The 27,129-nt window shown below is 45.1% G+C and overlaps 2 protein-coding genes across 2 annotated transcripts in view; both read left to right on the top strand.

Moving 5' to 3' along the window:
* LOC113406152 (pirin-like) overlaps positions 1-14,533 on the top strand; it is a 92,720-nt gene extending 78,187 nt beyond the window's left edge. The window contains exons 8-10 of the mRNA XM_026649126.1: positions 3,671-3,753; positions 12,619-12,685; positions 14,346-14,533. Of these exons, the coding sequence (XP_026504911.1) occupies positions 3,671-3,753; positions 12,619-12,685; positions 14,346-14,461 (266 nt within the window). The 3' untranslated portion in view covers positions 14,462-14,533. The remainder of the gene's footprint in view (positions 1-3,670; positions 3,754-12,618; positions 12,686-14,345) is intronic.
* A 648-nt stretch (positions 14,534-15,181) lies between these two features.
* The window catches only part of LOC112103832 (vascular endothelial growth factor D), a 34,407-nt gene continuing 22,459 nt past the window's right edge, over positions 15,182-27,129 (top strand). Inside the window, exon 1 of the mRNA XM_024195788.2 lies at positions 15,182-15,756. Coding sequence (XP_024051556.1) covers positions 15,667-15,756 — 90 coding nt within the window. The 5' untranslated portion in view covers positions 15,182-15,666. The remainder of the gene's footprint in view (positions 15,757-27,129) is intronic.

Below are 27,129 nucleotides of genomic sequence, written 5' to 3'. Positions count from 1 at the left end.
GACACCCTTCCCTGGGACATGGGGCTCTACAACCCGGCCACAATAAACCACCAAATCACTGCCTCAACCCTTCCAAGCCCCCAGTTGCTTATTCGCAGTGCCTCAGAGTTCCACCTTGCTGTGGGCACGCTGACCTTCTTTCAGAGACAACATAGCAGGCAAGCAAGGGATACAGGCTTAGCAAAGGAATTTCTTAACCACAATCACTTTTAGGTAAGCACTGTAGAGTTACAGATCTTTGCAACGTAACTAACAGTCCTGAGACACAGCCTGTTCTAGACTATTCTCAGCATTTCTGAGGTCTGGTCAGCATTTCAGGCTGGGCACACTCTCCTGTCTTTTCTGTCTCCAGACCAGTCTTCTGGCATGTGGAGGTGGACATTCCCCTTCTCATACAACACTGACCTCTTAAATACGCCCTCTGATGCTGTTTTGCGATGTGCTTATGATGAGTGTAACTGTTAACAGTAGGCTAACTTTTGGCTTTTCCCCAAACCAATGCAAGGGGCAGCACATAGTTACACTGCGCCAGGAGCAGACCAGGAGCCAGATTGAATGAGTGTCCCAATCTGGTTCCTGGCTGCCCCTCTTGCTCAGGGGACAAGGGGAGGTATCCATGTCAGCCCTCAGGCACAGATTACTTCCCCCTGTGTGCCAGCTCAGCTACGTTGGCTGGTGTAATGTGTGTATGGAGTCAAGGACCCTCCCATTCCATGCTCTTGCCCACATGTGCAAAAAGGGGAATAGCGTCATGGAGACAGCTATCCCCTGTGTTGTAACCTTCCAGATGTGTTGCTCATGCAGGGGTGTGCAGGAGTGTCTTACATCACCTCCCCACTCCCTTTTGCAGGTGTGCTTAGGGCAAGTCACAACCTTGCTCTATATTGGCAACCAAAAGAAAAAGAATAAGACTTGATAGCAGTATAAAGTTTGATTGCATGTCATGTGGTGATTCCAACTGAATATTTTCATTCAGTTGGTTTGGGTAATATACCTTATAATACTAGAAATTGCAGACTCTTTTAATTCTTAGCTCCAGAAAAAAAGAAATAAACCCATTGGGGAATACATAAACAGTAGCTGAGATAGTCACACTCTGAAAATACTATAATGTAAATGTAGAACCTGGTTTTTCGGGTTGCTTTTCCTTTCCTTTTACAAATGTTTAGACAGCCAAATCTAACAACACTTGCAGCAGTTTTTCAGGGGGCCTTTTGTGAACAGCACTGTTAGAGTTAGCATTCTTGGCCAAGGTCAGTGATGGAAAATATTTATCTGATTTGGCTGTGTTTATAACTGACAGCCATTTTAAAAGCATTTTTTTCTTTTGAAACTTACTTTGTTTAATTAAAGAAAAATAATTATATTAATAAAATACCAGAGAAATCAGCTGTGAACTTAGGCACTATCCTCTTTCCTGTTACTTGGCAGCCCTTTTGCAAACATTTTACACCTAGTCTTTTTTTGCAATATTGGAAAATAAAAGTAAGATGTTATAAAATTTAGTCAAGGGCCTACCATTCAACTATGAAGCCAGAAATTGCTAGAATAGGAACAAAACATATGGATTACATCTATGTCTGTACTTCATTTTAAGTGATCCTTCAAATCACAACTTTATGGCTCCCATCCGTGCACTATGAAAATGAGTGGGAAGGAGCAATAATCCCATATAAAGTCAGACGTGCAGTTCCTTGGTAGACTTGTGCTAGTCAAGTCTAAATTCTGATTCCCTGGAAGAACAGTAGGAGAGAAATCACCTAGGAAGTGTAATAGGTCATTCTTAAAAGGATGCTGATGCTATGTTCAGAATATGGGCCACTTTAGACTTTATTTTATTGCTTTGCAAAGTCCAAATCAGTTTTCAAAATGAATGCTTCAGTGTTCTTTCTGTGTATAAGGAACAAATTGGTTCCAGCAGTCTAGCACTCGTTGAATATCAGACTACAGTGTGCACACAAAGGAACACAGATGAGCATATTCACTATCCTTGTACAGCTGCCCTCTCAGCGTTGCTTGATAGCTTGTAAGGAATTTCAGCTCTATCCTTCCATGTGACACATGGTGACACATCCTTTTCCAATTTCTTCATGATTTTGTACCAGTTAACCAAGCCTACAAGAATTACATTAATTCCAATATACAAATGTTGTTTGTCTGAAAAAGGTTCAGTACAATTTCTTTTGTCCATTTTTAAAGCCCTCCCCATGTTGAAGTGCTTAGAAATGTCAGTTCAAGAAAATAAAGTCATTTCTTACTCCTACCATAATTCAAGGTGTTAGTTTTGTAAATTGTTCTCACCCTGCAGCTTACAACTAACTAAAAAGTCCACAAATCAGGTAGGGATAAGCGTTTGGGATAAGGGTGGGGGTGGGGGAAGTCTTCATATCAACCAGAAAAGCCAGATCACATCCTGTGTATCTGTGACTAACAGTCTTTCAAGGTGAAGAGGCCCCACATAAGGTCCTATTCACCACTTAGATCCCTCTTAAGACCAATATTAAAGGTGTAATTGAGGCCTAAGTGCAGGGGTGAAAGTAAAGCCGAAGACTTACCGGTACGGGGACCGGCTCCATCCCCCAGAAGGGGCGGGGCCTTGGGCGGAAGGGGCAAGGCTGTGGGGGTCAGCGTCCCCCTGCCAGCCCTTCCACGCTGCCTGGAGCTCCAGCGGCGATTCAAAGGGCCCGGGGCTCCGGCCACTGCCGTGGAAGAAGCAGCGGTGGCCGGAGCCCTGGGCCCTTTTAAATCGCCAGCCCTGGAGCAGCTGCTCCTTTTGCGCTCCCATGTCGGCGGCCCTGCCGGTAGGGTCCTGGCAGGGCCGCCGATGGGGGGCGTAAAAGGGGCAACGACTTTAAAGGGCTACTGTGGCAGCGCTTTAAGCAGGGTCCTAAGTCAGCTGGGTATGGACCGGTACTGGCAGCCACTTTTTACCGATACACTGTACCGGCCCATACCGGCTTACTTTCATCCCTGACTAAGTGGTAGGTAGGGCCCTGTGAGGGACTGCTACACTGAGGGTGAAATGTACTCTTAAACTCAATAAAAATCCTATTTGAATATGTACCAAAAAGCTTTCATAGGAATATGACTATTAAAATTCCAGGCACTCCCCTCCTCCATGTCTCTTTTTTGATCCCTTTTATTAACATGTGTGTTAACACTGGTGCAGTTCTCAATATTTTCTGTCCAACAACACCATATTACAACAGAAAAAAGGTTAGGGACTCTTCTCTCTCCCCTCGCATGTAGACATTAAGAAAAGGAGGGCGGCCATCACCTCCCAAGCCTGTTTGCAATCCCTAGGTTGAGAACTCACGTATTAGTGTATCAGATGCATTTACCTCCATCACACTTCTTCTCTCAACTGGATAGTACTCTAATCCCTATGGCCATGGTGTATCAGAGGATGCACATAATGAACTTGACAGAGGCGGAGAAATGGCCTTTGTTCATCTGCTGCAGAAAGGAAATTAAAAGTAACAGACAAGTGGGATGGACAGAGGGTATGTGTGAAAGGCAGAATGAGAGTGTTAGAGGAAGATGAATTAAAGAAAAGCATGCATGTTCTTAAGTAAAATAGCTCTCAGCAGAAAGGATGACTAATCATTTCATAATTTGCAGCTTTGATTGTGTCATGCATTGTCTTTTTACATATCTGGTCTATTCAAAGGATCTGATGATGCCCAACAGAAAATCGAACCCCATCACACAGCGGTGTTGGACGATGGTGACTGTGTTCAATTAGAAAACAAGGTAATCCTTACCTGTCCTCATGCTTGGAGCTTATAACTCAATTCTGCAAAAGATTTTGGATGGGAATTATTAACTTTATTTCTTTGATTGGTATTTCCATCACACCTCCCCCCTGTCTTTTAATGCACAGAATGTGCAAACATACCATAAGAAATGTTAGGACCAGGAAGAGGCCAGGCATCCTAGAATGCATGTTCTCTTCATAACTGGTCTTAACACTGTTTTCTTATTTTTTCACTGTACATTAATTTCCCCCTTGCACTGGAAACACATCTAGATTAGAGGTGAAATCCTAACTGGGGAGCTTTGCCATTGACTTCAGTGAGGCCAGGATTTCACCCCAGTTGTTTGTTTCAGCTCCTTTATAATCTGAAAATTCTAACTGGGTCAAAGTGAAGTGTCCCCTTTCCCAAAGAAGGCAAAGCTCAATTTCATTAACCCTAAAAAAAACAGCTAATCATAGAATCATAGAAGATTAGGAAGAGACCTCAGGAGGTCATCTAATCCAACCCTCTTCTCAAAGCAGGACCAACCCCAACTAAATCATCCCAACCAAGGCTTTGTCATCCAAACCTCTATGGATGGAGATTCCACCACCTCCCTAGGTAACCCATTCCGGTGCTTCACCACCCTCCTAGTGAAATCGTTTTTCCTAATATCCCACCTAGACCTTCCCCACTACAACTTGAGACCATTGCTTCTTGTTCTGTCATCTGCCACCACTGAGAACAGCCGAGCTCCATCCTCTTTGGAACTCCCCTTCAGGTAGTTGAAGGCGGCTATCAAATCCCCCCTCACTCCTCTCTTCTGCAGACTTAGTAAGCCCAGTTCCCTCAGCCTCTCCTCGTAAGTCATGTGCCCCAGCCCCCTTATCATTTTTGTTGCCCTCCGCTGGACTCTCCAATTTGTCCACATCCTTTCTGTAGTGGGGGGCCGAAAACTGGACGCAGTACTCCAGATGTAGCCTCACCAGTGCCGAATAGAGGGGAATAATCACTTCCCTCGATCTGCTGGCAATGCTCCTACTAATTCAGCCCAATATGCCATTAGCCTTCTTGGCAACAAGGGCACACTGTTGATTCATAGCCAGCTTCTCGTCCACTGTAATCCCCAGATCCTTTTCTGCAGAACTGCTGCTTAGCCAGTCGGTCCCCAGCCTGTAGCAGTGCATGGGATTCTTCCATCCTATGTGCAGGACTCTGCACTTGTCCTTGCTGAACCTCATCAGATTTCTTTTGGCCTAATCCTCCAATTTGTCTATGCCACTCTGGACCCTATCCCTACCCTCCAGCATATCTACCACTCCTCCCAGTTTAGTGTCATCTGCGAATTTGCTGAGGGTGCAGTCCACGCCATCCTCCAGATCATTAATGAAGATGTTGAACAAAACCAACCCCAGGACTGACCCCTGGGGAACTCTGCTTGATACCAGCTGCCAACTAGACATCGAGCCATTGATCACTACCCATTGAGCCCAACGATCTAGCCAGCTTTCTATCCACCGTATAGTCCATTCATCCAATCCATACTTCTTTAACTTGCTGGCAAGAATACTGCCGGCAAGTTATAATCCCCAAGTGAGCATTTCTCGGCTGTTGGAGAGCCTCTGGTGAGTAGGGGGTGGTGATGAAATGAGGTGTGGCTGCTGGGAAGTAGGCCCAGTTGAGAACCTGGCCTGATGTGAATCTTAATCAACCCCATCTATATCCTATTGAGATCATCCTGCCTTCTTGCTGTGTTCTGACTCCACCTTGGGTTCAGTCCCACTCCTCGCTCACACTGAGAACAATCATGGGGTGGGCAGTGTGTGTGCCAGAGACTGAGAATGGGAAGTGATACACACGGAATCCAGAGTTGCTTGTGCTCAGACACAGGCTGGTGGGTGAGTGAAGGCTCTCTCTCTGCTTGGAGGGGACCTTCTTCTAAAACTCAAGGACAGGAATTTTGAAGGAGATAGAGAGATTTATTTATGCATCCACATGTATTCACTCCATCGGTCCCAGGCCCTAAGTGCACTGCAAGGTGTAAATAAAACAACATGGCGTTGGTCATGAAAAGGGGCAGAGTGACAGCCTTGGAGACTGAGGTTTTCGATAGATTCACCAAACACATCCAGCATGAGTAGCACTAGCTTCCCTGTGCCACCTCCCATGAACTGGAGGAAGATAGGCACGCCTTTGCCTAACTAACCTGTGAGGCCAGATCTATTGGGTCTGCTCAGAGGCCAACTAACTCCACACAAAATGGCCTGGGTGGAGGGGGAGCTCATTTATAAACTTTAGCCCGTGGTGAGAGCACTCATGTGGGATGGGGGAGACCACAAGTTCAGGTTCCCCCCCTGCTTCAGAGAGAGAGAGGATTTGTACAGGGATCTGCTGCCTCTCAAGTGAGTGCTCTAACCACTAGGCGAAAGAGTCATTCTTACTTTCTGGCTCCATTAATATTTAATTATTCAGTTAAAGTGGAATAACTGCAATAGGAGAGATTCAGGGAAACCCACATCAGAATACCCTGTAGCCTAGCGATTAGGGCACTCCCTTGAGAGGCGGCAGTCTCCTGTTCGCCTCATCAGGCAGGGACAGGGGGACTTGAACCAGCTCCTCCTCCTCCTCCCCCACTCCCTGGCTGTTTTGGGTGGAGTTAGGCAGCCTCTGAGCACACCTACTGGATAGGCCCCGCATGTTTGTTAGTGGAGGAGTGCCTGTCTTCCCTTGGCTCGTGGTTCACAAGCAGAGATTAGCGCCTCCCTGCAGCCAGGACATAGGCATCTAACTCTGTGAGAGGGATAGAGTTTAGCACACACCCCTCTCATCCATCTCTCCCACTGGCTAGCTTAAGCGGCTCCCTGCCTAGCGTGCTGGCGTTGTGGATCACATTCTAAGGCACCTCTCTCTCCCCATTCATTGTGTAGGAAGCCTAGACAATTAACTCAGCTTTGTGGATCACAGTTTGCTCTGTGATATTTCTAAGTGCCTAAGTCCCTTGGTGGATCCAGGCATCAGTTACTCAGTTCCTGCATTTTGCACAAGGATGGAAGGGGGGATATATAGGGAGAATAAAAGCGGCTTTAAGCCGCCTTGCACTCCTTATATGCTGGGGCCAGGTGGAATCTTGTCTGGCCCCTGCTGTAAGTTAGGCTAAGGGCAGCTCCAGTTTACACTCTACTTCTCATGGTCTCCTTTGGGTGCTGGGAAGTAGAAAATTGTCAGAGTACATCTAGGCCACACTCTCTCCGTCAGAGGCTGGGAACTGGGCCCAGGGCCGGCTCTGGCTTTTTGGCCGCCCCAGGCAAAAAAGCCTCCCGCCGCCCCCCCCGCAGCAGGGGAGGGCGGCGAGCCCCGCCAGGGCTCTGCTCTCCCCGGCGGCCAGAGCGCCGGGAGGAGGGCGCCGGGAGGAGGCCAGAGGCAGCGCCGGGGGGAGGGCGGAGAGCCCCGCCGGGGCTACGCTCTCCGCGGCGGCCAGAGGCTGCGCCGGGCGGAGAGCCCCGCCTGGGCTCCGCTCTCCCCGGCAGCCAGAGCGCCAGGGGAGGGCGGCGAGCCCAGTCGTGGCCCCGCTCTCGGGCCGGAGCGCCTCGCCGCCCCCCTCCAGGTGCCGCCCCAAGCACCAGCTTGGTGGGCTGGTGCCTGGAGCCGGCCCTGACTGGGCCTCAGGGAGCCATTTCTGCTCACTCTAAGGCCTCTGTACTCTCTGACAGAGCAACGTGAAAGAACCTTTAGCACAACTGAGACAGCCCCTAGGACTTTGCCAGTATGGTTGCCAACTTTGTAATATTTAAAAACCAGACACCCTTCACCACCCCTTTCCCCTGAGGCCTTGCCCCGCCCCGCCCCGCCCCTTCCCCCTAGGCCTCACCCTTGCCCCGCGTCTCTCCCGCCCTGCGTGGGTCAGGAGGGACTCGCCTGTGGAGCCAGGGTTGGGAGCTGCAGCCACCTGATGCAGGTAAGAGGTGGCCCTGGCTGAGTAGGGGTTGGCGCAGGTGATGACTTGGCACCTCCCCACCTCCCCGGCCCACAGTAACTGGATTTTGGGTGTCCAGTCAGTAGATCTGACCGGACACTGTCAGGTCCCCTTTACAACCAGACTTTCCTCTTGAAAGCCAGACACCTGACCATCCTATTTGCCGGTCAAATGGAAACAAGGTATTTTGTGTCACTTATCACCAGAAATTTTATAGCACAAGAGATCTGATTAAAGCTCCAAAAATGCCAACATTTCACTTACATTTTTATGTAACTATGATGAGTTCACAGATATCAGGGTTTTTTCTGCATTCCACCATGATGGACTGAATTCTGTTCACGTTACTCATGCATGTGGTCCCACTAACTGCTTAGGGTTTGGCCTAAATCTAAAATGCACATGAGGAAACCAGTCTTACATCTTCTGTTTCTGTTATAAAGTACATCATCTTCAAAGAAATGTAATTGCCACTTAGATATAATCTGACCTCCACCCCAAGGTGCAGCCATGGTACAATCTGTTACCAAAGCTGTTCAGTTGCATGAGGCTACTATAGGTGAGGAATGTTCAGTCAGATTTCTTTGATATCCTGTGAGCACTCAATTAGTAGCCACTTTGATTACCTTACTGTTAGGGTGACCAGACAGCAAGTGTGAAAAATCGGGATGGGGGTGGGGGGTAATAGGCGCCTATATAAGACAAAGCCCCAATTATTGGGACTGTCCCTATAAAATCAGGACATCTGGTCACTCTACTCACTGTAGAATTTTAGTGTAATCTGTAAGCAAATGACTGCAGTAAAAACCCAGCAGATAGTATATCAACTTTGTTGATCTTATTCCCTGCTGAGATATGTAACATTGTTCTGACTGAGGGGTAAGTTAAATGCCAAATAAATCTACCCTGTCTGCAGCACTAGCAATACAGATGTCATGGATAGGAGTAGCCATGTGGATTCTCTTGCTTGCTCATTAAGGGGAATCACTTGTAGATAGTGAGCAAGGTTAAGGATGTTGATGTGACTTGCAGTCTTTTCTTTCCTTGACAAATCATATGTTTGGCATGGTCCAAAAGTGCTTATTCAGTTGTGCAATTGGTGCAGTCTACACCCTTGTGTCCCATGACAATTTGGCAACAGCAATACGTGCCTTTAAGACAATGAGGTTCTATTATTGTAATTTCCTCCTTGCAAAGCATCCAACAGTTCATCTCTTTAGCTTGCAGTCTCTTCAGTATGCAGCAACACATTTGTTCACTGCTCCAGGGCACTGGGATCATATTACACTTTCCTTGCTTATTGTACTTTGACTGCTTATCAAGTTGACTTGGAATTGTTCATCTTGGTTTTTACATCTTTAGTGGCTATATTTGTTACCTCCTCCATAACCCTCATCTGGACAGGTAATTACATTCTGACACCACTTGCCCTCTAAGGACCACAGCAGAGTATCAGATTCCAGCATGTGACCAGGTCTTTGCTATAGTGGGCATTGGATGTGGAATTCACTCCACCAGAAACCTGCCTCTCCTCCTTTTTTTCCTATTGTCCAGTACCTTAACTCTTTCATCCCCATATTTTTCTCTTCCCTTCTCTTTTATGTTAAATTTCCTCTTAGATTTTTTTACAGGGAAAAGCGAGGGGGTTTTATTCTATTTTATAACATTTGAGGGTATTTTTGAAATAACAAGAAAAACAAAATAATTGTGAATTCATTTCACCACTTTGTAGTTAATGTTTGGTAACCATTTCAGCTGTGTTCTGACTACATGTCATATAAACACATGTTAAGGGCCACACGGTAGTGAGCCCATGCACAGACGTGCAAAGGGGAGAGAGTACAAAGAGCTTCCATTCTCTTTTATCTCCTGGGTTGCAGGAAGCCACAATTATAGCTAGGGCCCTACCAAATTCACGGCCATGAAAAATGTGTCATGGACCGTGAAATCTGGTCTTTTGTGTACTTTTACTCTATACTATACACATTTTACAGGGGAGACCAGTGTTTCTCAAACTGGGGGTCCCGACCCAAAAGGGGGCAGCAGCAGGGTTCCAAGGTTATTGTAGGGGGGTCATGGTATTGCCATACTTACTTCTGCACTGCCTTCAGAGCTGGCTGGCCAGAAAGTGGCGGCTACTGGCCAGGCATCCAGCTCTGAAGGCGGCACTGCCAGCAGCAGCATAGAAGTAAGGGTGGCAATGGGTGGCCGGAGAGTGGCGGCTGCCGGCCGAGGGCCCAGCTCTGAAGGCAGCAGCACAGAAATAAGGGTGGCAATAGCATACCATGCCATCCTTACTTCTGTGCTGCTGCTGGCGGTGACGCTGCCTTCAGAGCTGGGCTCCCAGCCAGCAGCTGCCGCTCTCCAGCCACCCAGCTCTAAAGGCAGCACCGCAGCCAGCAGCAGCGTGGAAACAAGGGTGGCAGTACCACAATCCCCCTACAATAATCTTGTGATGCCCCCTCTCTATACCCTTTTGGGTCAGTACCCTACAGTTGCAACACTGTGAAATTTCAGATTTAAATAGCTGAAATCATGAAATTTATTATTTAAAATCCTATGACCATGAAATTGACCAAGTGGACTGTGAATTTGGTAGGGCCCTAATTATAGCCATTGGTGTCCTGATCAGTGGCTCTGTGGGCTAGTGCCTTTAAGGGTGTGAGTTGCATCAAAAGGGCAGAGAGGAGGCCGGGTTTTGGAATACCACCCCTCCACAGCAGCCAGTAGCTCTGGCTTGCTACAGATGGGATATTGCACCCTCTTCAGCATAGGGACCATCTCCTTGGATGTGTATGTACAGCGCCTAGCGCAATAGGGCCCTGATCCTCAGGAAAATCTCTCTGGGTGCTACTGTAATAAATATGAAATAAGGGGTGGCACAGCAGTTGTTGTCTCCAGGAGATTTGGGCACAGTGTCTCCCATAGAGAGAGCTGTTTGAAACATGTCAAAGTATTCTACATTTTGATGATTTATTTCTGCTTTTTTTTTTTAACCAGCGCTCCTTCTGGATATTCCTGTTGGGCTGTATGGGCCTTGCACTGCCCCCTGTTCTGGGCTAGGCCTTAGGGCCAGATTATGCTACTATCTATACTACTGAGTAGTGAATTCATGGTTATTGTCATTCATATGTGCTAAAGCTGAACAACCATCCTGCAGATATCTAAGGCCCTGATCCTGAAAAGCGCTTGGTACAGATAGAATCCTGTGCTGGCACAGCGCCCCATTTCTCTGCCTGCATTCGGGGGTCCACCAGCATAGAGTAATTTGTAGGATCAGGGCCTAAATTGGTTGTTTGATCATTAGTACTAAAAATATATATATATATACAGATCAAACTCAGCATTTAGCTTTACATTTCCAAAACACTGTTCTAGTATGTCTAGAGTGAAGTTTCTGGTTGCAACAGTCATGATATTAACAACAGTTTTTCACTAAAACCATCTTTTAGAAGTTTAATAATGTGTGTCTGTTCATTGATAAACCTAAAATCAGCATTTAATTGCTGTGTCATAAATATCTTATTAAAGCTAAATTAGATCCTTATTTGAGACACTTGAGATAATGACCCAATTTTTTTTCCCCTTGTAATTGTAAGGAGAACAAAAGGTCTTCTGTGTGTGGATTAGTTATAGGGAATGTGTAGATCCCCTCATAGGATCAACTTACAAATACTTGCTTAATGATTTTAGCTGGGAATTATGTTAGCTTCCTGAACTTTGCTTAGTACAGAAACTTGAATTGGTGCAGAATCCTATAACTAATGGTTTCAAATGCAAAAAATGTGATGAAGTCATATGTTATTTTGAGGTCAGGATGAATTAACTGCTTCTATTGAGCTCATATTTTATTGTTGCAGCCTGAAACTATCAGTTTAATTGGTGATAATCTAGGGTCTGATCCTACACATCCCTTTTCATGTGAGTAGTCCCATTGGTTTTGATGGACTACAGTGAGCAGGCTTCATAGAATCATGCCCTAATGTTTTGCTACATGTCTCTGGATTAAGATGATTTTTGTTTCCAGTGCTTCTCTTTTTGTTTTGTTTAGCATGTGGAGCTGTTGGTCTGGACCCGTCCTTGGGTATAATCTGTTGTTAAATACCTGAAAGGAATTTATTTTCTCACCTGAATTTTCACACTAAAGTATACACGTGGGGAGATACTATACAGAAATAATTTGATACCAGAGGAAAACTATCTGTTCCTTGTTTTGTCTGTGTGGCACCACTTCCCCCCCGTGCTCCCATGAGGCCTGCTGTGGCACAGTGCAGCAGTGACTCTACCGCTGTTTCCCTCTTAGTCCCAAGAACCATCCTGCAGCAGACCTACCTCCCCTCAGGGAAGCCCTGTCAAGTAGCTGTCTCCAGTCCAAAGAGCATAAAACCAAAGGGTCTTCTGCTGCTCCTGGGCTACCTTTCACCATGTCCATTCCTACCGTGCTGAGCTACAGTGCTGAAGGCCCAGCCCCGACTTGAGCCACTGGCCTCGGGATTTCTTCTCTGGAGTCCTTTCCCTAGTCTGGTTCTCCCCGGACTGGATACTTATTCCCAGGCCATCTGCGGGGAGGTTGGTCTTTCCCAGCCTCCTCCAGCCATGCCACCCTCTCCTTCCAGGGCCAGTCACAGGAGACCCCTTCTCCCTGTAGTTCTCTTCCAGCTGAGGCTCCCCGCTCCCCCATCACCCAGCTCTTCCCCCGCTGGGTCTGATATATGAATTGAGCCACCTGCTCCCCAGCCAGTCAGGATCAGTTGCAGAGGCTAATCTGTGACAGGCGAGGCTGAGCCTATCTCCCCATAAAGGGCCAGCCAGCCTGTGACAGTCTGTAAAATGTCTGTCTAAATATAATCTATAATAACATAATCTAAATATATGTTGCTATTTAATGCATTCCATTTATCAATTTAGGGTCCTGAAATAAGCCATTTTGTCTTAGTCGCTGGTGAGCCGATTAAGGAATCTGTGGTACAACATGGTAAGCATTTCTAGTAAACAAACCACTGGTTGGTTGGTTGGTTGATGGTTTTGTCTTGTAAACTAGCAGAAAGAATTCAAAGGATGTGGGCCATCTCCCATACCTGCCAGCTTTTGGAGCCTGTTATGTTCCTCTCCATCACAAATACAGTGATTGAAAATGAAAGTCAGTGCCTCCCATGTTCCCCAGCCAGTTTGTTTGTATATGAGATAGTGCTGTTGGACTCAAGGTGTATTCTTTGTATTTCTATATTCTAAAAATATAATATACTATATTTTTTAAAGTACCGTACTTTTCACTTTTAGCATGTTTTCCATCCATGTTTGTTTGAAACATTTTAAAAATAACATGAACCCTGAAAAAAATCTCATGAAATCCATTAGGGTCTTCACTATTGCTATTGATTTTTTTGTGGGGGAGGGGATGGAAGTGCTCAGATACTAACGCGATGGGTGACAGTTGTGTATTGGAAAATGAAAGACATCTGAGTCAGGACATGGTGCGGTGGGCAGGGGGAAAGTTGGGAACCATGGGTGCAGATAGTTTCCTAGAAAGTCAGTTAAGTTAGAGTTTCTTCACACTTCCGTTGACTTTCTTTGCTTTGTCCCTGCCTTCATTAAAAACTTTAAAATTTGATTCAAATCCCATTAAAGTCAACAGGAGATCTTCTCTTGACTTACGTGGGCTTTGGGTCAGGTTCTTAAAGGGGAGTCTAAATATAACTTTCTGAACCTGCAGCATTTGACTTTATTTTGTAAATACGATGGAATCTGTGGCCAGAAGGGAGCATTGTGATCATCTCCCCTGACTTCCTCTGTAACACAGGTCATAGAACTTCCAGAGATACTGTTGAGAATTTCTGCACTACTACTAATACCTAGCTGTTAATATGGCACTTTTCAGCAGTAGATCTCAAAACGCTTTACTAAGGACATCACTATCTTTATCCCCATTTTACAGATGGGGAAACTGAAGCACAGAGAGGTGAAGTGACTTGCCCCGGGTCGCCAAGCTGGGAAGAGATCCCATATTTTCCAAGTCCCAGTCCAGTGCTCTAGCCACTAGGACACACTGCCTCCCCACATTAGAGCACACGGAAGTAGTGCCTCCGAAGGGAAGTTTACAGTAAAGCAAACAGGGTCAGGGGCTGTACTTGGGATGGATAGCGGTGTGGGAAGGAGAGCAGAGAAGCCAAATGTTAAATGAGGCATTTCAGTTTAAAATATTTTTAGATTAAATAGTATTTGAATTAAAATGATTGGTTAATTAACTGATTATAATGTAGTGGGAAAAGGCACTATTCATACAGGGTGAAATTCCCCTTTTGGCAAAGGACCTGTTGAAACCCTATGATTCTCCTTGCAAATGGAGGGAGGGGGGAGGAGAAGGGGGAGAAACAGACAGAGGAGAGCAGAAGACTCAGCACATCCTGCCTGGGGAAGGGAACTCCATGCCACCCCTGAATGAACCAATACAGCAAGGTCAAGCCACAATCACTGGGGACAAACTGGTTGGCAGGGGTAGAATGTTGCATTCAGAAAACAGGTGGCAAAAGACTAAAGCCACAAATAATATAACAGTGTGTGTTCCAAAAATAATTTCTCTATTAAGTAACAGATCACAGCTGAAAATATTGGATTAAAATTATTTTCTATCCTAGGGCCGTTTGTGATGAATACTCAGGAAGAAATTATACAAGCAATTGATGATTACAGAAATGCAAAAAATGGATTTGAGAGAGCTGCCACCTGGAAGTCAAAGATAGGAAACCAATGATCTGCAATGTTAAGAGTGTAGCTAGGTGTTTCATATTTGCATCATTAGAATCTGATCCTGCAAACCCTTACACATGTGATTAGTCCTGTTGCCTTCAGTGGAACTACTCATATGAATAAAAATTACTGGATCAGGCCAGTAGCATATACTTAATATACCTAATTACTAAGGCATGTATGTATGATTAATGTTTTTTGGGGGTTAATGCTACATTTTTTGCATATATATATATATATATATATATATATATATATATGTATGTATGTAAATGTGTGTGGAAAGTGCATTAATTGATTTTGTTTTGGTGTACAAAAATATATTTCTCTTTTGCTGCAATAAAGACTCTCATTTTAAATCTATTGCTTCATAAGGTCTCTTTAAAGAAAATTATTTATTTAAACTATTTACTTTCCTTTGTGACACTCCATTAAGCAAATCTTACAGCTCAGAAGATATAAAAGAGTATGTGGTCGTCTCCCCTTATTTAAAAAAAAGAGGGAACTAGCTATTGTAGTGCGTGTGCTGTGGAAGAACGTGTGCTGAAGTTTCATGTTTCAGGTAATCTTTTTAAAATAATGGCAGTCTAGATTGCATCAGTTAGTTTAAAAACTGCTATGCTATTGGTAGGGACAGAATGGGATTAGAGCCAAAGTTTGACTCTGTTTCTGCCAAAGTCTGTATCAGATTTAAGACACATGCTTCTGCAAGCTTCCACGAGGGTTGTGAAAAAAGTTTTAATACAGAGTTGGATTACAGCTCTCTGTAGCTCAAAACATTGGCCGTTATACTACCATCTTAAAAGGCAGCTGTAACACAGAGCACGGAGTATAGCATATTTTTAAATTTTCTGGACCACAAATGAATTGAGTCCCTTTGTGAGTCCAGATGGGAGATCAGTTAATAATGTTAATGTGAATCTGTACCTGGTTACTTGTGAGAATATCAGATAAAACCAAGCAAACCCTTAAAAACGTTTTTCAAATGTAAAGAACAGTCTACGAAATGACATTGTCTAGGTGAATTATAATTGTGTTGGATGAGTCAACACTTATTTACTTTTTCACGTGCATATTCTGTTTGGATTTACAACTGAAATTTTGGAAGCTTTTTTTTTTTTTAATTGTTGCGAGAAATGCATTTCGAAACAGAGCCTTCCAGCTGTATGATATCAACTGCGTAGTAATCTGTGGATCTTAAACATCAGAATGTACAAACCGTGGGCAACCTTGAATATTTTCATGGTGTCTTTTCTGCATCTCCTGCAGGGATCTGATTATGAGTATGGACCTGTGAAGGTAGGTGGGCTTTAATTTACTAATATAGCAAATCTCAATTAATCTGAGAATACATGAATTGCATAGCATGAAGTGGCGGTAGTGTCTAAATGATTTTTGTTTGTTTACTTCTTTGGTGGTGTGAGTTATTGTTGTTCAGTTACATCGATATCAAGTAAGCAGAGAGGAACCAGTATTCTGTACTAAATAGTTCAATCCATAATCATTGTTTAATAGTTTTGCCCTTTTGCCACTTATAAAGTTTCTGCCTTAAATAAATCCTTTAATATCGGTTTTAAAAATAAAAAAATAATTTGAAAGTCAGAAAATTTAGATATTTTTTAAAAAATAGATGCTCCCTATCATTTTGCATTAGTATATTATCTAGGGAATTACTTACAAAAAAGTATAGAAAGATTTCCTCTGAAGCACTTGTTCAGTAATTTGCCACCAATTAATGTCTCTTCTCACTGTTGTTAAAAGACTTTATCCAGTTTTTTAACCTATGCAATGACAGATAATAATACAGCATATTGACCAGGGATTCAGTTTTCTTCTGAATGGGATTTGTACATTGAAAATTAAGATGAAGCATCCTCATGAATGTGGGATTTTTCAGATCTGACTTTTGGAGAAAATGTAAATACCCCCCAGACAGTAATTTCTAAAAGAAACCAAGTGTCAAATAAGATTCCTAGTTTGTAGGATTTCCAAGTCACAATTAATCCAGTGTGTGCTCCTGAGACACTAGCAAGTCCTTGTGCCATTAAGGAAAAAAACCAACACCAGTTAACACTTTTGTTCTTACTCAGAGAACGTCTTCCTTTGCTAAGCAATGACCACATACTAGTCCATAAAACACACTGAATTTTGACCTCTGTTTCAAGAGGCTGGGTTGCACTCACAAACACAGAGATTCACTACAAGAATGACAATTAGCATTAGTGCATGATATGTGTTTGAGAATGACAAATGACTAGTCCCTCTGCATCCTTCTGGTATGAAGTTTTAATTTACAGCGTGAACAGTCTGTAATTTGAAACAGTGAAGACTAGTATAATCAGTTTGTTCATTTCCTTTGCACCTTGATTGACAAATCATTGTTTTCTTCCATGTAGATGACTAAACCTATATGTGACTGGGTGCACAACAGAAGTAAAAGATATGATGAGAACTCTGTCTGCAGATACAGCACAGAGTGCTAATTCAGTATATTGGTAGTCCAATAGTTATGTGAGTAAAAAGTCTTTCACTGAATTTTGTAACAGTATACGCTCTCCCAAGAATAAATACAATGGCTTATTTAGCTATGATATTCTTAATAGCTTTTCTGCACACTGTATGTACTATGATGCCACTGTCATACAGTCTTTTCAACATATGTACAGCTGTAATGGTTGACATTTGGCTGCACTGTCAATTAGTCAGAGTTTGGCCATAACGTATTACTGCAATATAAGACCAGTTACACTCCAGCACTAACATGAAGGTGTGGTGTAGGTCACTCTAAAAAAAGATCTGTGTTTCAAGTAGACTTCACCACATGATAAAACCAAAGTTAATTTCTCTGCTTTCTCATACTTGAAATATTCTTCTCTTTTTTGTGGAGAGATTAGTGGTTGAGTTTTAAGCACATTTAAGTTTTTAGATATTTTACTTCTTGATATCAAGATTTTGATATTATTTTGGCATTTACTTCAGATGTATTTCCTAAAAATACAACTCTTTAATGTAATGATGTTTAACGTAATCCATAGATTCCTAGCCGTTAGGGAGAGAAAATGCCATTTGATTAATCTAGTCTAACTGCCTGAATTTTGCAAGACTCCGATCTACAGCGCTTCTACTATTGTCTGGCCTCTTCCCCTGGTAGTTTAACCACTGCCCAGTTGCTCCTCTTAGGCTTGGTCTACACTAACCCCCCAAATCGAACTAAGGTACGCAACTTCAGCTACGTGAATAACATAGCTGAAGTTCGAAGTACCTTAGTTCGAACTTACCTCAGTCCACACGCGGCAGGCAGGCTCCCCCGTCGACTCCGCGGTACTCCTCTCGTCTAGCTGGAGTACCGCAGTCGACGGCGAGCACTTCCTGGTTCGACTTATCGCGTCCAGACAAGACGCGATAAGTCGAACCCAGAAGTTCGATCGCTCGCCGCCGAACTACCGGGTAAGTGTAGACATACCCTTAGGTAAGATCATCTCTTCTGCTATGCCATACAGAAGGGAGTAAATGGACCTAAGAGGCCATGTGGCGAGGAAATATAGCTATGTGGGATCATATTGTGACTTATCTGGTGCTATTTAGCTGTTAAGTATTTCTCCTGCATGCAAGTAGCAGCTCTGCCAACCCAGAGGGTTGCATATGTAACCAAGGATGCTACAAACATTACTTTAGTTGCAGAACACAGAAAATATATAGCAATTCATACCATAAGCTTCTAAGGCTCTTTTACATCAATGAGAGTTGTGCTTGAGTAACAACTGCAGAGTAGAGGTCTGTGTAGTATATTAAAAATTACACTCACTCACATGCCGTTAAAGAACATTAGCTGGGTTGCAAAGTCAAGCATGCAAAAGTCAGAAAATGCCAGAACTGAGACTCTGCAACCCTAAATAATATTTTACATACAAAATATGTGTGGAATTTCCCAAATTAACTCCCCCCCCCAAAAAAATCAAAAAATATAACATCATATGGCATCATATTGCCATCCACATAGTTCATCAGCAGGGTTGGAACCTTTAGATCCACCACTGACCTCTGCCATTTGAGGTAAGAGAGTAACTAATAGCAATGGTAGGTGTCTCCTCTGTGTGGCCCAGTGCTAGAGGGGGGGATGAGATACGCACTTTGCCAGTAGGTTTCACAGATATTTGCTGACTGCAGAGGAATGTTGAAAACTCCAGGAATTTTGGGTTGCATTCCAGGATCCATAGGGTAGTGTCTCTAGTGGGCACAGACCCTTCTGCCCATTCCCCCCTCTCCCCGCCTAGGATTGCCAACATTCCCTTATTACAAGGGACATCCCTTATTTTTTCATCTCTGTACAACAAGACCAGGACTTGCTGAGTGCTGCAAAAAGCAAATAGAAATATGCCTGGTGAATGTAGATGAGTACTGCTTATTAATTATTATTGATGAAGATAATAATATCAGGAGGAGGGGTGGGGCGGGGATGCTAAGAGAACAGTCCCTTATTTTGAAATACAGCATTGGGAATCCTACAGGCCTCACCCCAAGCTTGAGCCCTTCTGCCCTGCCCAGTCTCTTCCCTACTCCCAGCTCCTCATGCCAGACCCCTTCTCCTCATCTAACTGGTATTCAGTTCTCTAGTTCCTCATCCCACTCCAGGTATCCTTGCCCAACCAGTCCCAGTTTTCCCCTCTGAGAAACCATCTTCCCCCTCCCAGTCTCCTTGCCCCACCAGTCCCAGTTCCTCCCCTCCCAGCATCTCCATCTAAGCTGCTTTTCTCCCCATCATCTACTCATTGATCCCCCTGCCCATCCTCCCAGTTCCCACTGGCTCCCAATCTCAGTCTCCCACCCTGGGCTCCTCCTCCAGTCTCAATGTCCCCACCTCACCGGGCTCCTTGTCCAGCTCTTTGCCCAGCCTGTCCCAGTTGTCCCCTCACACCCTGGCCCCTTGCCAGATATGTCTCCCCTGCCCAGTAGTTCCCAATCCCAGTCTTGACAGTTCCAGCCCCCCTCACTCCCCAGCTCTGTCTCTGATCCCAGTTCCCTGCCCCAGCTTCAACGTCTCCCCTCGCCCTCCCATTTCCCTCCCTGGGTCCCAGTCCCAGCCACCATCTCCCTCCCTGCCAGCCTCCAGTGCCAGTCTTCCCCCCTCCACCTCCGGCCCCTTATCCCAATCTACTCCCCACCCACCCTCAGGTCTGGCTCTTGATCCCTGTGCATTCAAATTAGGCAGTGTCCTTCTCCACACTGCCTGAGCCCAGAAGATGGGGCATTGCATGCACCAAAGAGACAGACTCCCTGCTTTCAGTTTTGGGGCCTGTGCCTGGCCCAGCCACCCTTAGCTGCAATTACAGGGAAAGTCCTGCTCACCCTGGGCAGGAGCATGCTCAGTGCAGATGGAACCTTTAGAGATTTCAGCTGCTAAACTATAAATCATCTCTACAGAACATGTGAGAGCTGTGCTTTTTCAAAGGCTGATAATTTTGGTGGATTTTAATGGGAAAGGCAAAAGGCACATTCCTGACACAAAGGCCACCTGCTTATCAAACTTCAAGTAACTGCTCCACAGCCTGGGAGGAGCGGGAGCTTCTAAATTAAAGGTCACCAGTTTTTTAACATGAGCTAAACGGTGTATTTTTCTGTAAACTCATTCATGGAAATGGCTGAAGCATTTTGTCTGAAACTTTCCAAAAACAAAATTCAGCCAGAGGCAGACATTTGCCAGGAAAAAGTTCATCCTGAACAGTTTAAGTTTGGCAAAGTTATGAGCAACTGAAAACAAGGTCTTCTAATGGGAAGTGTGGGGCATCCTTCATAATAAGTAATGCTGCCAGCCCCATCTAAAATAATGGCAGGCATCAGTAGTGACTCTACAGCGGAGGTCGTGTTGCGATTGGAACAAAATTGGAAAGCCGCCTAATTCACACTTTAATGATTGGACTCAGGCTGCAAAATTTGGCACACTGGCTGTTCAGACAACAATTGCATTTTCCATGTCACTTTTTTGAAGACTATTTATTAATTTTTGCAGAGAAAACATTAAGAAATGTTCCCTTGTTGAAATTTTATCCTGACAGCCTCTTATTTTTAGGAATCTGCTGGCTAAACAACCCCAACCATCTTTTCCTGTCTCTCTCCCAGAAATTCTCTATTTTTAAGTATCACAGGCATAGGCCACTTTTTCCAGAACTTTAAAATTAAATACTAAGAGAGCAATTCCTTTTATTCATCATAACCCAACTGATCTCCACCAAGAAAAGCCAATGGAACTGCTCTGATCCATCAGCTACTTCTGTTCTCCAACACTACAGCTGTAATGGAGCTGCAAGTTCCTCATCTCTGAAACTTGGGCTTCAACTTTCCCTGCCCCTTTTCACCCTCTGCTAACCCCTCTTTGAAAGGGAGAGATGAAGCCTAAGTTGTCAGATTCACAGCCCACCTCTCCTGCTGAAGTCTGCTCCCTCTGGCTGACCTGTAATTATTAGAGAGGAGCCCTGGGCTTACAGACCTGAGGAAGACCATTGGACTGGAACTCCTCTGCTAGGCTTAACTGCAAGGTAAGGGATTCTAGATATTCCCCACCCCGTGAAAACCACTGTACCTTCTCTAATTACTCATGCATCCACACACAGTTAAAACCACCCCTTTTCTAGGCACCCCACACTCATACAGTTAAACCTGTAGAGGCCATTTGCAGTCCAACAGTCTTCCGGGCGCCCATCAGACTGGGATTCCCACTGGAGGCTTACCAGAGGTAGAAACTGCCTCCAGAGCAAAACTGGTACATCCATTCCTGTGGCATGGCCCTCACCAGTCCACCCAGCTTGCTCTGCTGCACAATGTGGAGAAAGGGGGCCACAGGTCTGCCTTCAATATGATCTTCATCCCCAGGGGCACATAGCTAGAGCATGCCTTATGCCGCTGCGATCACAGGGAGTGTGAATGTAAATGGTCTTCATGCAGGGTGCCCAAGGAGGAGGGAGGTTCTACTTTTCCTTTCCAAAAGCCAGTCACGCTCTGTCCCTTAATGACCATACTGGCATTGTCTTTCAGACAAAACTATGCATCAGTGCAATGCCATCTATAACCCTGCTGTTGAGGTCAGGAAATTGGAAGCTGTGGGGTAAGTGTGTGACATTAAATTCTGAGGCTGACCTGCTTAAAGATGAGCTTGTAGGATGCAACACCCTGAAAAACCTAAATCCAATAGAGGAGATTTTGCAAATCTAAAACAGAGCATCCTAGTTCCTTCTCGAGTACCAGCTGTGATCAGTGGCTGTGTTCTGCAGAAGATTTTGCCCACCTTTCGTAAAAAGACGAGTCAGTGAATTTCCTATCACATCTGACTCTTTCCTTGGGCAGGCTACAAGCAGAGTCTAACACACAGTGACCAATAGAAAGGGAGTTTCAAGGCTGCTGGAAAACATTCCCCCCTTTTAACTAGGCATCTCTTCAGTGTTCCTTACACCTCACTTTCTATGGCAGTTAGCAAACTGCTTGAAACTACCAGCATGAAACAGTGGCTTTCAACAATAGTTCTTGCTTTTGCTGTACCTTTGCTGATGTTGATTTACTGTGACTGAAGTTGATAGTCACTATGAGCCATATCTTACAAAAGCTGCAAAATGTTCCTATGCTTCCCCTGGAGAGTACGATTTCCCTCCAGTAAATCATGGAGAAAGCCGGTTTGTTCCTGGCTTCTATCTCTCATCAACTTTCAAAGCAACACAGGAAGATTAAAGCAGAATTCTGTTTTATTGCCATCCCACACTGCATCAGTCCTTGACTCTTTTCTTATCCATTTGGAAAGGAAACTAATAATGCTGTTACCTTAGCTAGCACAACTCTTGTTCATGAGAAACAGCAGGAGAAATCCTCCTGACTGCACAGTCTCAGTAGGAAATGTAATGTCTGGAGATTCAGCAGACCTCTCTTAATAGGATGAGCTGTTTAGGGTAATCAAACACAGGCTGGCAGATGCTTTCAATCAATCAGCTGTTTGAACTAAAGACAGCAGCTAACTAAACATGGACATCAATCTTGGCCCACAACTGGAAGGCTATAAAACTGGTGGGGAGAAGCTATGGTAGATGGGGATTGGAAGACATTTTCAGACAGTCATGAGGGGTCACCATTCTGCTGGTTGGTGATCACAGTGAAATAAAAATAAGCAAGAAACTTGGATATAGCAAACATTTACTTATTGATGGTCTTCCTCTGCATTCCTTACTCATGCCTTGTCTACATGAGAGATTTGCTTCAGCTGTACCACCAGCAACCAGTCATCAGTGTTGTTGCACTGGTGCAAACTCCTAGCATAGACAAACAAAGCAGAAACAAGGCTAGCCTGCTTGAAAATGGGGTAAGCTACTCTGGTGCAAATTGGGGCTTGTAGCAGATTTGCCTGTCTGCAGTAGTGGTTTTGTACTGGTGCAGGTACTCCAGTGGCTTGCTGCAATCCCCAGTGTGGATGAGGCCTGAGTAGTGTTTACTCACACGCACAGTATTGACCATTCACCATCCACTTGAAGTAGCGTATTCTTATGCACTGGTTTAAATCTAGATTTGGTTTTGTTGAGGGCTTTTAAAAAATCATTATCATAAAAAACCTCACATAGCAGTTGTGTTGTTATAGTGAAGGGACTGGGGACTATGTTTATTTTAAAATCTCTTGATATAGCAAGTGAGTGAGTGCACTTATAAAAGCCGACCACTGCTATATCAAAAGGGGATTTAAAATAAACATCATTTTCAGTCCCTTAGGCTAACTCCTGCCCTGAAGGCACAGCCATAGTATGGAGTGGAGGGGTGCCCGACTGCCCCAGGTGAGCAGTAGGAGGCGTTCTGCTCCAAGGAGGCAGGATACCTCTCAGAGCTCGCTGGCACACAATGAAAACATACGTGCAGAGCCGTCCCTTGGGTAGGGCGAACCGGGGCGCTTTGGGAGACCCCACGCTTCAATAAAATCGGGACTGTCCCGATATTTAGCCCTTTGTCCCGCATCCCAACCGGTGTACAGTCGGGATGCCGTTTGTCCTGATATTCAGGTGAGGAGGCGGGCGGGTGGGGAGGTGAGGCAGGAGGCGGGCAGGCAAGCAGGATGAGGAGGTGAATGAGGAGGTAACAGGCAGGCGGACGGCAAGGAGGAGAGCAGCAGGTAGAGGGGTGGGGTGGGAGCACTGGACGGACGGCGAGGAGACTAGCGGGGAGGTGAGCGGCAGGCAGGCGGGGGAGGAGGCAAGTGGCAGGCGGACGGTGGGGTTGGGTGAGGAGGTGAGCAGTGGCCAGGTGCGCCAGGTGGATGGCGAGGAGACTAGCAGGAAAGCTGATTTGTCCCGGGCCCCGCACCCCCCAGGGATGGCCCTGCACATGTGGTACTACATCCTTACTCCCCTTGCACTGTGCCCGTCCCTTTGGGGTTACTATGGATCTGCCGTGTCTCCTTCCCATCCCCTTAGGGGTACTGTGCCTAGCTCTTGCACAGACTGTGCAGGGGCAGGGCAGAAGGAGAAAGGTCCTTGCAACATTCCCCCCACTCAACACTGTGCGCCCGTGTGAGGGGTCAGGCAGAATTTCGACTTTCATGATGACTATGCAAAGTAGTCACGGTTTTCTGTGTAAACAGATGGCAGAGCGAACAAACACAGCATACTAGTTTGCTCATGTTCAGATTATTCCGCTTGTTGAGCTGCATCTACGTGCCTACTCTTCCCCCACGCACACACACACACACTCACACTCACAACATATAATTTCTAGTCTATGACTTCTGTCTCCTCAGCTGGTGAAACAACGCCATCTAGGGTCCTTGGGATCTAAACAGAACTGCATCAGGTAGCCAGCTGGAGGCATGCTATGGAATGGATGACATTTTGCAAGACTGAATGGGCATCACACTGAGGTTTGGAAAGGGACGATTCCAGGGCTTGTTTTGCGGGTGGCTGTATTTCAGCCGTAGGCACTTTTCTAGCTGTGGGTTTGAAACACAACAGGTTTCATGCGGCGCCTGATGACACGACTGCAACAGTGCTGTTTGCATGGAACTTAAGAGTTAAGTTTGGCTCCTGTTCAAGCGCAAGAAGTTTGCATCTTGCTGGTGTACTCTTTGTAGTGCTGCCAGTGGAGAGTGATGCACACAATTGGTCAAGCCCTTTAATTTGAATTAGGAACATGATTCATAAGCTTTTTCCTTTGGATACTTGACTGAACGGCTGGGGAAATATTACTTAAGAAAAATTACACTTCCAGGAAATTGCATGCATGTGGGCGAGGTAACATAAGTTCAGTCAGTAATGGCAGTCGCTCTGCATTATACAGTGACATTTAGAAATCCTGCTTTTTTGATTGGCTAGTCAAAGTTCTAAGCCATTTATTAAACAGCGCAGGTCAGAACCGGATACTGACGAAAGGGCAAAACAACAGAAAGCTCCACGGCATTCAAAGAATATTTGCAATGAATAGTGCATATTCAGATTCTCTAGCTCGCTTCTCCATGTCTGGGACAGTCCAGAATCATTGTCCAAAGCCCTGGGCCTTGCAAATAATGGACAGTTACCAAACTAAAATGGCGACTCCCTGGAAACATTCATATACCCATGTAATAGAACGTTTCTTGACATGTGTGTCCTGTCACAGTATTAAACTAGCTCCTAATATTCTCTGTGATCAATATTACTAATTAGTGTCTGGAGTGGAATTCAGTACTGTTCCAAGCCTAATGTCAATTTGGAAAGAAAATATTACAGCATCACAGGAAAGTATGGGTGAATATGGTATTTACACAAACAATGGTCCAAAGAATGTTTTAATAAGAGTTACAAAGCAGATGGTACCATTTGGCTCGTACTGACTGACTGAGACAATCCCAGTGCGTTTATGATGGAATTCACTGATGCCCCTTCACATCCCAAGCTATTGGATTTGGCATGGGGAAGCATGCGTGTGCGTGAGAAAGGGGTATGGAATCCACTACCTCAACTATTGTGGGCAAGTGGGCTGAGACGGGGCAGGTCCCCACCACCTCCAGCCCTGCTTCTTTCCTCTTCCTGCCTCCCCATAGCTGCCCTTCTTGCCTCTCCTCCCCGTCTTCTTCTCACTGAGCTTGTCAGCTGCTTCCCCACTCAGTGGTTTCCCATCCAGGAGCTTTAAGAGTCTCCCTACAGTCTTTTTCTCTGGCTCCCCCAGTATAAGTAGGAGGTGGTCTGGCTGCAGCAGCAGCGGCAGCCTCCCCAGCTCTCCTCCTGCCTGCGCAGCTCCTTAGCCCCACAAGGATCTGGACTGAACACTTAGAGGAGGGGGCCGAGGGCAGCACACATACGTTAAAAACAATAATAATTGAGATGAAAACATGGGCCCCAATCAGCCACCAGCCAAGGATGGATGGAATGCAGTTGGCATCTTCCCTATTCAGGTACAGACCCTGGAGCCGTCCTGAGGGCCACTAAAAGGGCGAAGAATTGCTGGGGCACAGATCCGCGCCTGCCACATGCTACCTCTGCCTTGGAATGGGCCCTGCAGCCAGGCCTGTGGTGGTGGTGAAGCTCCCCATAGCAGTGGACCTTCCAAGGGGAAAGATTGGAGCTGTCCTATGGCTCCTTTGCACCAATCTAGCTAGAGTATAGGGACAGCGCTGCACTGCTCCATCAGGCCCATTATTTAGCTGTGGGTCTGCTGTCTCTGTGATTAGCCTCCAGAAAGGTGTGTGGTTTGTGTTCTCTTGGCCGACTCTGCACTTCAGTAAGAAAACCAAGAGATCTGTATTAGAGCGGTGTGAAATGTTTATGTTACAAACTCCAAACTCATTGAGAGCTTGCTGTCATTCATAAACCTTGCCACCTGATTCTGAGAAGTAGTGTTGTTTAAATGGGAGAGCAAACTGACTCCCTAAACCCTCCCCGACTCCTTCCCGCAAGCATACACCCACCTCCCCACCTTTTACTACAAAAGCTACTACTGGCTAACGGGGGGGGGGGGAGGAAATATATTTGTGAGACGCCTTTTGATAAAATATTTGCAGCACTTAACTGCAGCAAGCGTGACAAAAAATTGAATTGACCTGAGTTTATTTATGGCTTTACCTTAAAATCTGGTGAAAATCTGCAGGGTCTTTTTGTTGTTGTTGCTTCCTTTGAGTTTTTGAGTTCATCCAATTCAAAGGCCCAGAGTGAAACCCAGAGGTAGGAACCAAAGCACGTCACTTTGCATATGTCTCTGAGGGCTTTGATAGCATAAGCATGCTGTTAAAGTGCTAGAAGTCCGATCTGCATTTGCTGTAGCTTTACAAAGGATGCAATTCCAGTGGACCAAATCAATCAAAATATAGAACAGCTGCTTCCTTGAAATCACAGTGTAACTAATACAGTTTTGCTGTGAAAACACATCACATTCAGCTAAGCCAGTAGCCATTTTATGACCATTTTGTAGCTATGAATGTGAAGATTAAGAAGCAGAAGATTAATTAAACCTCCTATTTCACAGAGTGAGTTACTAGGATATGGGAGATAGAAAGAAACTTTTCCTCATGCATGGGATCGCACAGTTGGAACATGATAAGCATGTTTCCCTGTCTCTGAAGTTTTAGGTATTGGTCCAAGAATGTGCTGCCAAGATTTTAATGAGGAGCTCCCTGAAATGTTCCCACTCTGTCGGTGATACATGTGACATTCCCTGGGTAGAATACTCCCCCTAACCAGGGCC

Source organism: Terrapene carolina, unplaced genomic scaffold, assembly GCF_002925995.2.
Source record: "Terrapene carolina triunguis isolate 2854851 unplaced genomic scaffold, T_m_triunguis-2.0 Scaffold23, whole genome shotgun sequence".
Taxonomy (NCBI): domain Eukaryota; kingdom Metazoa; phylum Chordata; order Testudines; family Emydidae; genus Terrapene; species Terrapene triunguis.
Note: the sequence above shows the minus strand (reverse complement) of the source record. Positions and strands in the feature narration are given on the sequence as shown.